Here is an 11702-nt window from a genome sequence, read left to right on the forward strand (position 1 = left end):
AAATTTCAAATTTCTTTTTTTTTTCCTCGAAAAGGAACATTTCAAAAATTTAAACGTAGCTCAATTCATAAAATAACCTTCATTTCAAAGAACTCTTTTTCTTTCAAAAAAAAAAAAGAAAACACAAGTGACGAAAAGTTTTGTTTTTTCCCTTTGAAATTGATTAGAGTGACAAAAAGTTATGTCATTTTTTAATTATGGGTTGGAGTTGGTTGCCTTTGCCGCTCGGGAAGTTTGGTAGTAAATGAGAAGGGCAGAGAAAAGAATGAAGGACTCGGCAAATTTCTACGTTTTTGACTCATTAGTTTAGCGTTGATTATTGAGTGGCGAGTCAAGTACCGACCCTCGACTCAGCGGAAGATCAAAAATCGCTTTCGTTCCCCTCTTCCCTCTTCCCTTTCCATGGTGACGTTTTGTCAAACCAGAGGGAAAAAAAAAGCTCAATGGGTTCTTTGACGTTTTGTGGGATGTGGTGGGAAATTGGCGGAGGACCCACTTGCAGAGGAGGAGAAACAGATGAATTTTGTTGAAATTAAACACTCTCCAGTCTCCTCCCCCTTCTGGGTTTGATTCTTTTCTCCTATTTTTCATTTCCTCTTTTATGATCAGCTGCTTATTCTGCAACAATCTCCAGCTTTTGCTGTTCTATTTCGAATTGCGTGGATTTGAAGTATCCTTTCTTTCACGCTTTCAATTCCCCACCTTTTCTTTTTGGTTCCCTTTTTATTTTCTTTTCTTTAAATGAATTTTTCCTTGACTTTGCTTGTCCAGGAAAGTTTTGGCTATTTTCAGGCAAAATTTTGGGCCAGGATATGCCGAGGAGAATATTTTTGTGTCCTCTATTTCTATTTTGGTGACTATGAATTGGTGGGGTTCTGAAATTCTATCTGATCTTAGATTTTTCCGATCCAACAGTCTCTGCTGCTTCCTTTGCCTTTTTCAGGTGGAGTGGAATGGGATGGAATTGAATTGAGTTCTCTTTTACCAGATTTGCATTCTTCATTACCCTGTTGGCTTTTATGAGAACACTGGTGTTTTGATGGTTATTTTTGGTGGTTTCAAAGGGTTTGGGTTTTTCCCTTTGTTTATCAGAACAGGAATTTGAGACTATTCTTCTGGTTTTGTCATGTGAATTTGAGATGGATTTGTCTTCAAGAGGAATAGGCTTGGTTACTGCACTTGCAATTTTGGAAGCTTTTGATTTCATGATTTTAGAATTGTCTGTTTAATGGGAAGATTTATTCTCTATCTGGTCTCCCTATAAGTCTGTAATGGCAGCGAAAAGCTTAATTGTTGTGAAGCAGCATTGTTTCATTGTTTCTTTTCGTGATGTTCGGTCTGTAAGGTTAAATTTATGTTCTTTTGACGATTTTTATAGCTACTGTAAGTCTGTATGAAACTCGGATGCCATTGGGGTTCTGTCAGTGATACTTCTTCACTGGCTGATGCAAGCCTCAGTTCTCTTTCTCTGCCGTGTGAATTGAACTCCTACCATTCTCTGTATTGGTGTTTGTTCTTGCTGCAACTTTCATTCATTTCAAATTTAAAAACAGTAATCTGTGAGAGAGATTGATTTAAAGAACTATTGAAAAAGATTGACTTTCCATTTATAAATTTTGGAATGTAGAGTAGATGATATGTTGTACCTACCTGACTGAATAACTTGCTGCAGGAAAAAGTTTTGCAGCTAAGCAATCCCAAGTAATAAAGTTTCGAGCATGGGTTGGTTGACCAAGCTTTTCAAAGGTCCTAAAAGCTCATACAGGGAAAAATATGGAAACGATAGAATTTGGGATGAACCTCAAACCTCTGTGGTATGGAACTGGTTTTGCTACCAGAATATCATGTATTCACAACAGAATAAGATACTTCTCAATACTCGGTACTGATTCTGTGTTCGTGTAAAACTTGACCACAGGATGATTTGACGGAATATGAACAAGAGGAAATCGATTATGCAATTGCACTATCTCTTTCGGAATTAGATCATGAGGGGAAAGCAGCAATAGGTAAGTTTAGCAGGTCGCATGGGAAATATTTGCGTTCTGTGATTGCCCCATTAAGTGTGCTCATCACTTGGTGTGTGTTTGGGACAGTATTGAGATAACATATCATAAAATAAATAGAGTTTCACTCTCTAATGAACTGTTGCATTGCCTTTAAACCTCTATCGTAAAGTAATTATTGTTATTTTTGCTAAATAATTCTGTGCTTTACGAATTCTACGTGTATGTATGAATATGCTTTGATAGATGTTTTAACTTATCATCATCATCATCTCATCTCTGGAAATAAGCATTAAACATCAGAAGTTAAGAACTTGTAACATCGACTTCTTCAAAAGACTTCTGGGGACGTCTTTCCAATGGGACTGAGACAATATCATCCCACATCAATAACTTCAAATACTTCCATAATTCCACTCCTTTTGCCCTTTCAATATCATAATGTTAGATTTGAAATGATGGTAAAAGGGCCATGTGTTGTTTGTTGATGAAAGAAACGAGAAACTCATCTGAAAACAAGGGGTGAAAATGCTGAAACAAGAGAACGTGCAAATGTTGTTTTCTAATTCTCTTGGTCATAAACAACAATGGTACCATGGCAAACTTGCCACACTATATCAAGGTTTTATTCATATCCGGAGTTGAGTATTTCGTTTTACATAACCTATCAATTGCAGATGAAGAAGTTCACAGTGAAGAAGATGAACAGAGTACCAAAGCCGAATCAGAGGATGACGATCAGATTACTAAGTCTCAAATGGAGGAAGATGCGCGACTTGCCAAAGCTCAAATGGAGGAAGATGAGCGACTTGCCAAAGCTCAAATGGAGGAAGATGAGCGACTTGTCAAAGCTCAAATGGAGGAAGATGAGCGTGCTGCCAAAGCTCAAATGGAGGAAGATGAGCGAGTTGCTAGCACTCTAGTGGAGGATGATGAAAAGGTTACTAAATTTCAAGCTGAAGAAGACGAACAGCTTGCCAGAGCGCTCCAAGAAAGTTTAAACATAGAGCCACCACCTCCTAGATACGATACTGGAAATATTTTCAATCCTTTTCCTTTATTTTATCCATCAGGATACAGGTAAATGTGGTCATTTATGCATATTTCTCAGCCTCATCAAGGAGCCCATGGCCCCCATGCCCCGACCTTGGTCTGGTGGATAATAAGTTTAATTGAAAATACCAATCAAGTTACAAAAAAATTTGGCTTTAAATTATAAAAAAAAGAAGAAGAAAAAATGATTATCCATCAGCGGATCTAAAAGCTCCAATTTGATAGGATGCAAACTTTTGATCTGCATAATAATTGACAAATTTGATTGGTAAACTATCTGAATCTCATGTTTGTCATTTATAGCTTCAGTACCATAGTTAATTCCCAAAGTTAGAGTATACTCAATTTTTGGAAGAGGCTATTAAGCTCGATACTGAAAGTGTTATAATGTTTCAAGCCATGATATTGACTAGAAAATTAGCTATCTTTCCAACATGCTTCACTATTTCATGTTTATGTGGTTTAACATACCTTATGGGATCTCTGCGGGTTTCTTTCTAATTGATAGTTATACCTTTAGAATAATAATTCTTGGACAATATGAAACACGATTTAAGGATTTACCGGACACCATATGAAGTCTAACCCAGTCGTTTTTTAAACTTTATGCAGTTGCAGTAACTAAAATCATAATTCATGCAGGATCTGTGCCGGGTGCAATATTGAGATCGGTCACGGTCGGTTTTTAAGTTGCATGGGAGCTGTTTGGCATCCAGAATGTTTCCGGTGCCATTCTTGCAATGAACCCATAACAGATTATGAGGTAAATATACAATTGAAGTTTATTCCATAAATTTGTTAGGGTACCCTTCAAATCATTTCGAACCTGTAAATTGTTTTCAAAAGCTACTGAGACATATTGATTTACTATCTGGAAAATCTGTCTCTATTTAATGTCAGCAACTATTTCCACATTTTGAATGTGTGGCTATTGGTTTTCTTATTATAATGAATCAAATTTCTGACAGTTTTCTATGTCTGGGAACCGACCTTATCACAAATCGTGCTATAAGGAGCAGCATCACCCAAGATGTGATGTTTGTCGGAACTTTGTAAGTGTATCTTTTGTTTAGTCGTTTATTGCATAGATTCATCCATTGTTCGGAGTTATCTGTCTCAATGTGGTGCTATTAGTTTGTTTCTCTTTCTCCTATTTGATTGATCTTTCTCTTAGCCATTGTGCTTGGCTCCTAACACATTATTTTGCCATGCATGTAAAATTCTGAGCTAGAAAATATTTCACCATTTATAAACATTACATATTGCTTCAAACTATGTTTCTTTTTCATCTTTGATTTTCCTCAAACTACACAAAACAGAACAGGAACTGTTTGATGTTGACCATTTTGTTTTTGATTTTCTGCTTTTCAAGATTAAGCTTATAAATGCTACTTCTACTTATGTATTTCGTTGTTTTTTCATCTTCCTTTTATAAACATTTTTCAAAACTAAGCTAAGTTTTGAAAATTAAAAGAAAAAGAGTTTTTTGAACTTGTTTTTGTTTTTGAAATTGGACTAAAAAGTCAAATGTATTTTTAAGAAAGGTGAAAAATATATCAAATAAGGTGGCAGGAAACTAAAAATGAAATGATCAAACAGACCTAAATTAAATATAAAATCTTAAAACTTCAGGAAGAATCAAAGTAAATCAGTTTTTCATCTCAAATCATGATTAGATGCAACTATTCCATATAATGAGTTCATTTGATCGTGTGGATGATTTTTAAGCAACTCAAAAATCTCAGATATGCTGTCCCAGTGACATAATTGAACTAGCAAAGACGAGTCGGATTAAAATGCTCTCATAGGTCTATTGCCTTTGTAAATTAGGTGTTTAAAACCAGTTTAAGATCTTAATAATTTAAAATGATCATATGATGACTGATTTAAGCATTACTGGAAATGATATATGAAGCATCGTGTCGTCCCTTTCTTCTCTGTCGATTATGAAACCGTATAACCCTAAAATGTATTGTTTCTGATCTTTTCCTTCATTTCTTTCTGTACAGATTCCTACTAATTCTTCTGGTCTTATTGAGTATAGAAAGCATCCTTTCTGGTCACAACAATATTGTCCTTCACACGAACGAGATGGAACTCCAAGATGTTGTAGCTGTGAAAGAATGGAGGTGCACTTCGAAATCATTTTCTACCTCATTGTCTCCCCCCTTCCCCTTTTACCGTGCACACATGAGCACATTAGGAAGACACAATGTCTTGAGAAAACTACTCCCACCATCTCGGTTTCAACTCGATTAGAACGACTATGATCATTGCTGTAGTTACGTCGTTGGTTGTGGTTGAACTAACCTTTTTATTGATGCAGCCAAGAGACACTAGTTACCTGTTACTTGACGATGGGCGGAAACTCTGTTTAGAGTGTTTGGACTCGGCGATTATGGAGACTCTCGAATGTCAACCTCTATACCTCGAAATTCAAGAATTTTATGAGGGTCTAAATATGAAAGTGGAACAGCAAGTTCCCATGCTGTTGGTTGAGAGGCAAGCGCTAAATGAGGCCATGGAGGGAGAGAAAAACGTAAGGGCTGATGGACCTTTTGTATGTTTAAGCAATACACGTTGCTGTCCTTAAGAATTCATTTGAATTTTGTTTTCCTGTGGACGATATAGGGTCATCATCACTTGCCTGAAACTAGAGGACTTTGTTTATCCGAAGAGCAGACCGTCGCTACTGTACGACATTCTCCCTCCTAGATCTCTTTAGTTCTAAATACACCAATTTGAGTCAGTTCATATGTTATGATGTTATATTCTCAATAAAATCTGCAGATCTCAAAGAGGCCGAAGATTGGGGCGGGCTACCGTATAATAGACATGTTTACAGAGCCTTATAGATTAGTTCGACGATGTGAAGTCACTGCTATTCTAGTTTTGTATGGCCTTCCTCGGTATGGTTTTTTCGACGAAGTAGCCTAGCTAACCAGTTTCATGTCTATTAGTATTTGTTCTTCCAAATGACGCAAAGTCGAGGCCTTTACTTCTGCACTTGACTTTGTCATTGCAGGTTATTGACAGGATCAATCTTGGCCCATGAGATGATGCACGCATGGCTCAGGCTTAAAGGTCGTCTCTTTGCTCTAGACTCGTATCCTTTTCAATCGATTTCTTGAATAATTTTTTGGCATGACGTCTAACAGGATATCCCAATTTGAAGCCCGAGGTTGAAGAAGGCATATGCCAAGTATTGGCTCACATGTGGTTGGATTCTGAGATGTATTCCATCTCTGGAAGCAGTGCTGCCTCCTCGTCCTCGTCCTCGTCCTCGTCCTCATCCTCATCGTCATCACCTTCATCATCCTCGTCCTCATCAACATCGTCAAAGAAGGGTAAACGATCCGACTTTGAGAAGAAACTTGGGGACTTTTTCAAACACCAGATCGAGTCAGATACATCATCGGCTTATGGAGATGGATTTCGGGAAGGGAACGAGGCCGTGTCCAAGTATGGCCTAAAGAGAACCCTCGATCACATTCGGTTGACCGGAACCTTCCCATAGAGTAACATTCATTTAAGCTCAACCTTTACCTCTGATATATAACTTAGTTCATACAAAAAACACATTATAGTACAGTAATGAGAAAAATTCAAAATAAGCATTGAAAAATTCTCTGCAATTAGTGTGAAGCTCTATTAAATAATTATGTTTAGCATAAAATGTATTTTTCTTACCTGTATGTATGGAATTTTCAAACAGGAGTCAGGATGAATACAAAAGTTTTGCTCTTATTGGCTGTGAAACTCATTTTTATTTGAATACTATTGTTACCTATGTAATTTGCCTTTGCTTCATTTTTATTTTTATATTTTTTACTTTGTTCGTGCTTTCAAAACGTCTTTTTTGGACCTTGTATTTTTTAAAAGTTACTAGTTTGATTCACATCGTAAAATTTTAAATTAAATTTTATACACAATGGGAAACTTACAATGTCTAACTTTAGTGAGTAAAGTGTCATCCTAAATTTACGATGAAATGATATGAGATAAAAAATAGTATAAAAATAAAAATAATTACATTAGAATGGTCCTTTTGTAAGGGTACAGAGACTAAAATAGATATTTTGAAAATATAAAAACTAAAAGGAACATTAGAGCTCCAAAGATTGTGATAGATGCAATAGAAAAGCTTACGATGGATTTTATGGTCTTGGACTGCGCTGCCTTATCAACAGGGAGGAATGGGAGTTGGGTCCCTAGCACACAAAAACACTGCCCGGTCTTGGACTGCGCTGCCTTATCAACAGGGAGGAATGGGAGTTGGGTCCCTAGCACACAAAAACACTGCCCTCTTGATGAAATGGGTGTGGCGCTTTGCGAATGAAAAGAACAATCTTTGGAGGAAGGTCATTGCTGCCATTTATGATGAAGAGCCTTTTGGATGGTGGTCCAAGCCCTCAAAAAATTCTTCAATAGGCAGACCTTGGATTGATGTTCAAAGAACAACTCCAAATTTCAGCAGATTTATTATGTACAAAGTTTCTTCGGGGATTTCTGTTAGATTTTGGGAAGATAATTGGACAGACTCTCTCCCTCTTTCGGTTACTTTCCCAGAATTCTATGATATCTCAACTAAGAAGAATTTTTCTATAGCAAATTGTTGGAACAGAGAGGTCTTGACATGGGACCTTGGTTTAAGGAGGAACCTATTTGACAGAGAAATTGATAGATGAGCAATGTTCATTGGGAAAATCGAAGGGCTGGTTTTAGGATTTGAGAATGATTCCTTGGGCTGGACTGTTGATAATAAAGGAGTTTTTACAGTGAAATCGGCCTTAATGGCTCTCACCTCCCCCTCTCCTAAGTTAAATGCAGCCACTGCTTCTCTAATCTGGAATTTTAGGGTTCCAAAGAAAGTTAAAGTTTTCCTCTGGACTCTCTTCTATAGGGGCACAAACACTGCTGAAAAAGTTCAAAGGAAACTACCTCAGTGGACCCTCTCTCCCTCTATATGCGGGATGTGTCTCAAGAACACAGAAACGGTGGATCACCTCTTTTTACATTGTCCCTTTGCAGCAAAAGCATGGAACTGCCTGACATCTTATCTAGACTTGGCCCTCTGCTTACCAAGGAAAATAGATGATTTTATAGAAGAAGGCTTTGAAGGATCCTTGTTAAAAGGAAAATCTTTCATCCGTGGAATTGTGGCGCGAGAGCTCTTCTTTGGCTGCTTTGGAAGGAACGGAACAACAAAATTTTTGCAGAGAAACAGAGCTCTATTGAAGAATTTTGTGTGAATATTAGGCATAGGGCTTCTTGGTGGGCTTCAATCCACAAGAAGGCTTTTTGTAACTATGGTTTTCTTTTGACTCTTCAGAGTTGGAATTCCTTGATTGTATAGTATCTTAGTTTATTGGGGAGGGTCTTCTTGACCCTTCGCCCCTAGGTTGTATGCCTCTTTTTTGGACTCCTTTTCTTTTGGAATGAATCTTTGTTTATTATAAAAAAAAAAAAAAAAAACTAAAAGGAACAAATGTTGAAAGTACAAGATAAGTGTCAACTACCGAGCTAAGTTTATGTTGGCTAAAAAATAGTGACATTATTATGTTATATTAATTAAGTTATTATTGTTACTTTTTAGATTTGTGGCTAGCTAGTTACGTTTTAGATTTGTGGTTAGCTAATAAACATTCTAATGAACTATTTTTGTGAGTAGCGATTTTTTCAACCGTATTGAATCTTTTTTTAGAAGGGGATGAGGCATTTTATTGTTGAATAATTTCCTAGTTAAGTTTCGATATTTTCATTCTTTTTTAGTACAACAAAGGTGGGTATAGAGATTTAAACCTCCCACCTCTAAGTAAGGAAAAGATGTTTTAACCGTTAAACTATACTCGTTGGCTCAAATATTTTCATAATCGGTTATTTATTTACATTCTTCGTTCAATTGGATAAAATTGAAAACTTGAATTCCAATCGACCTCATGATCAGTACTTAAGTTTTCATTTTAATATTGTGGGTACTGAAATTTTCTGTCTAGATCATACCGCCTGTAAAATCAATTATTCTTTATACTTGGACCTTATAATAAGGAACCATTTGTAATTTTAAACTATTAATTCTTGTAGAATGTTGCACTAGAGCACATTTTAATATTTAAAAACCTCAGAAATCTGACTAAATCTACCAGAAAAGATAACAAACAAATAAGAGACTACTTTGTCTTTGCCAACTTAACCCTTTTCTATTGGCTGATTGAGGAATAGAATTTTGTTTAAAAGTTCCCTGTTGGCCTTTTTGCTGCGCTGATTTGTTGTTTTGAGTTGACAGGTACGAAATTATCTCAAGAATCAGACAATCCTGCCGTCCATTGAAGCTTTGTTTTATTGTATTAATCAAACACCGAGCTTGAGATTACGTACAGTTCATGTTCTTTAGTTCTTTTGACATCTCAGAAAGTTTTCCAAATGGCAAACTCCTAAAACTGATGCCTTTTCTGATACCCCAATTCACAGATTGTTTAACATTTCAGAATTCAGAGCTTGCCTTCCATTTTTGCCAATGGCTTTCCTTGTTCTTCTTCTCTTCTTGTTTTTGGGTCGTTTCGTTGCCTCCCAACCGCCGCCGAATGTGACGGTTGGCTCGCGGTGTCGTTTAGACTCTGCTTGCCAAGCTTATGTGACCTTCTTGGCAAGGTCTCCTGAGTTTTTGGATCTGCAGAATGTGTCTGATCTGTTTGGAGTTCGTCGGTCGTTGATTGCTGAAGCTAGTAACTTGGATCCCGAGGATGGATGTTTGTTCTCGGGCGAGCTCTTGCTGGTTCCGGTGCGTTGTGGCTGCAATGGAGACCGCTACTTTGCCAACATCACTTACCAAATCAAGGAAGGTGATGTCTACTATACTTTAGCAACGAATTCATTTGAGAATCTTACTGATTACCCTGCAGTGCAAGCTTTGAATCCCAATTTGAAGCCAAGCTTTCTGCACACAGGAGATGAAGTAACTTTCCCTCTCTACTGCAAGTGTCCCTCGAAAACGAATGTCGAAAATCATATCAATTACTTTATTACTTACATATGGCATTCGACCGATAACATTTCCGATGTCAGTGCTGAGTTTAACGCCTCGAGCGATGCCATACTAGCTGAAAATAATTACACGGATATGAGCGATGCAGCAAACCTCCCTGTATTCATACCTGTGTCGCAATTGCCTCTTCTCTCTCAAACAAATCCATACGACGAGACGAAGAAAGCCAACCGGAAGCGGATTCTTGTCATTTCGATGAGTGTAGGAGGTTCGGTTTTGATTCTTCTTTTAGCAGCTGGGCTGGTCTGTGCTCATTTTGTTTGTAGGAATAAGAAGTCATTGAAATGGAACAAATTCTCTATGGACACTACTGATAGCCCTGCAAGGAACAATGCCTTTGGGGCTAGAATTAACTTGCAAGATGACAGATTGCTTCCTAAGATTTCAGACTATCTAAGCAGGCCAATTTTTTATGATATCAATGTGATCATGGAGGCAACCAAGAAATTGAATGAGTGTTCTAGAATTGGAGGATCATCGGTGTACCGAGCAACAATCAACGGGCAGGTCTGTGCAGTAAAGAAAAGCAAAGAAGGTATAACTGAAGAACTAAACATATTGCAGAAAGTAAACCATGTGAATCTAGTAAAGGTAATCGGTTTCTCGATCGACATTGATCGGAGTTGCTTCCTAGTCTACGAATACACGGAAAATGGTTCACTTGATAAGTGGTTGCACTCCTCCTCCTCCTCGGCCGTCCTCAATTGGGATCAAAGACTATCCATAGCATTAGACGTGGCCAATGCTTTGCAGTACATGCACGAACACATTCAACCGAGCATCGTTCATCGAGATATCCGAACGAGCAACATACTTCTCGATTCAAAGTTAAAGGCAAAGATAGCAAATCTTTCCCTGGCGAAGCCTGCAATAAACTCAACATCACACAAGATAGACGTTTTCGCATTTGGAGTTGTTTTGTTGGAGTTACTTTCAGGTAAAAAAGCGATCGAGACGAAAGGAGAGGGCGAGGTGGTGATGTTGTGGAAGGATATAAGAGAGGTGGTGGATGTTGAAGAGAAGAAGGAAGGGAGGGTGAGGACATGGATGGATACAAGACTTGAAAGTTTGTACCCCATTGATGGAGCTCTGAGCTTGGTAGACTTGGCCACAGCATGCACACATGACTTGGCCTTGGCAAGGCCAAGCATGGCTGAGATTGTGTTTAATCTCTCTGTTCTCACTCACTCTCCCTCTTTGACAGAAACATCTTGGATTTCTGGTTCGGAATCGACAGATGTTAGCCAAAACATCGGTACCGTTGTGGCTCGGTGATCATTTCGATAAAAACATATATGTTTTGTCGAGGTTATAATGTCTTCACCGGTTGACTCAAACTTAATGTTTGTTATTGTTACATTGTTCTAGTCCAACTTGTTCCTACCTTGAATGGGAAAGGTTAAATTACTAATTTATTCCTCTTTGTTATTTTCAATTTAATCCTTATGAACTTAATTTGGTCGTATGATTCTAAAAGTTTCAATTTAGTCCCTATGATTGGAACTTAGTTTGAATTTGATGGTGATCCGAGTTATTTCTCCCTCGACGATGAAGTTTATCCTCCATCATCTCACTTGCCGACCTTGACCCCTGCTATT

The 11702-nt window shown here is 37.7% G+C and overlaps 2 protein-coding genes across 2 annotated transcripts; both read left to right on the forward strand.

Annotated features, from left to right (window-relative positions):
- The first annotated feature begins 248 nt into the window (after positions 1-248).
- LOC111017887 (protein DA1-related 1) lies at positions 249-6818 on the forward strand. Its single transcript, XM_088120718.1, has 13 exons — positions 249-670; positions 772-943; positions 1673-1814; positions 1919-2009; positions 2684-3086; positions 3702-3822; positions 4028-4111; positions 5069-5188; positions 5386-5598; positions 5691-5753; positions 5850-5968; positions 6085-6143; positions 6218-6818. The coding sequence occupies exons 3-13, from the start codon at positions 1719-1721 to the stop codon at positions 6574-6576; spliced, it is 1728 nt and encodes a 575-aa protein (XP_087976844.1). The 5' UTR covers positions 249-670; positions 772-943; positions 1673-1718; the 3' UTR covers positions 6577-6818.
- Positions 6819-9576: 2758 nt separating this feature from the next.
- Positions 9577-11501, forward strand: LOC111017906 (serine/threonine receptor-like kinase NFP). The gene has a single exon (XM_022293795.2). The coding sequence runs from the start codon at positions 9577-9579 to the stop codon at positions 11377-11379; it is 1803 nt and encodes a 600-aa protein (XP_022149487.1). The 3' UTR covers positions 11380-11501.
- The last annotated feature ends 201 nt before the right edge of the window (positions 11502-11702 follow it).

Source organism: Momordica charantia (genome assembly GCF_013281855.1).
Source record: "Momordica charantia cultivar OHB3-1 chromosome 2 unlocalized genomic scaffold, Mcharantia_2.0 BLBB01000002.1, whole genome shotgun sequence".
Classification (NCBI taxonomy): domain Eukaryota; kingdom Viridiplantae; phylum Streptophyta; class Magnoliopsida; order Cucurbitales; family Cucurbitaceae; genus Momordica; species Momordica charantia.

Coding starts and splice junctions, on each gene's coding strand:
- LOC111017887 (XM_088120718.1), top strand. CDS start 1,719: ATGGGTTGGTTGACCAAGCTTTTCAAAGGTCCTAAAAGCTCATACAGG. Junction 5,599..5,690: donor CCATGGAGGGAGAGAAAAAC/GTAAGGGCTGAT, acceptor TGGACGATATAG/GGTCATCATCACTTGCCTGA. Junction 5,969..6,084: donor GTTTTGTATGGCCTTCCTCG/GTATGGTTTTTT, acceptor TTGTCATTGCAG/GTTATTGACAGGATCAATCT.
- LOC111017906 (XM_022293795.2), top strand. CDS start 9,577: ATGGCTTTCCTTGTTCTTCTTCTCTTCTTGTTTTTGGGTCGTTTCGTT.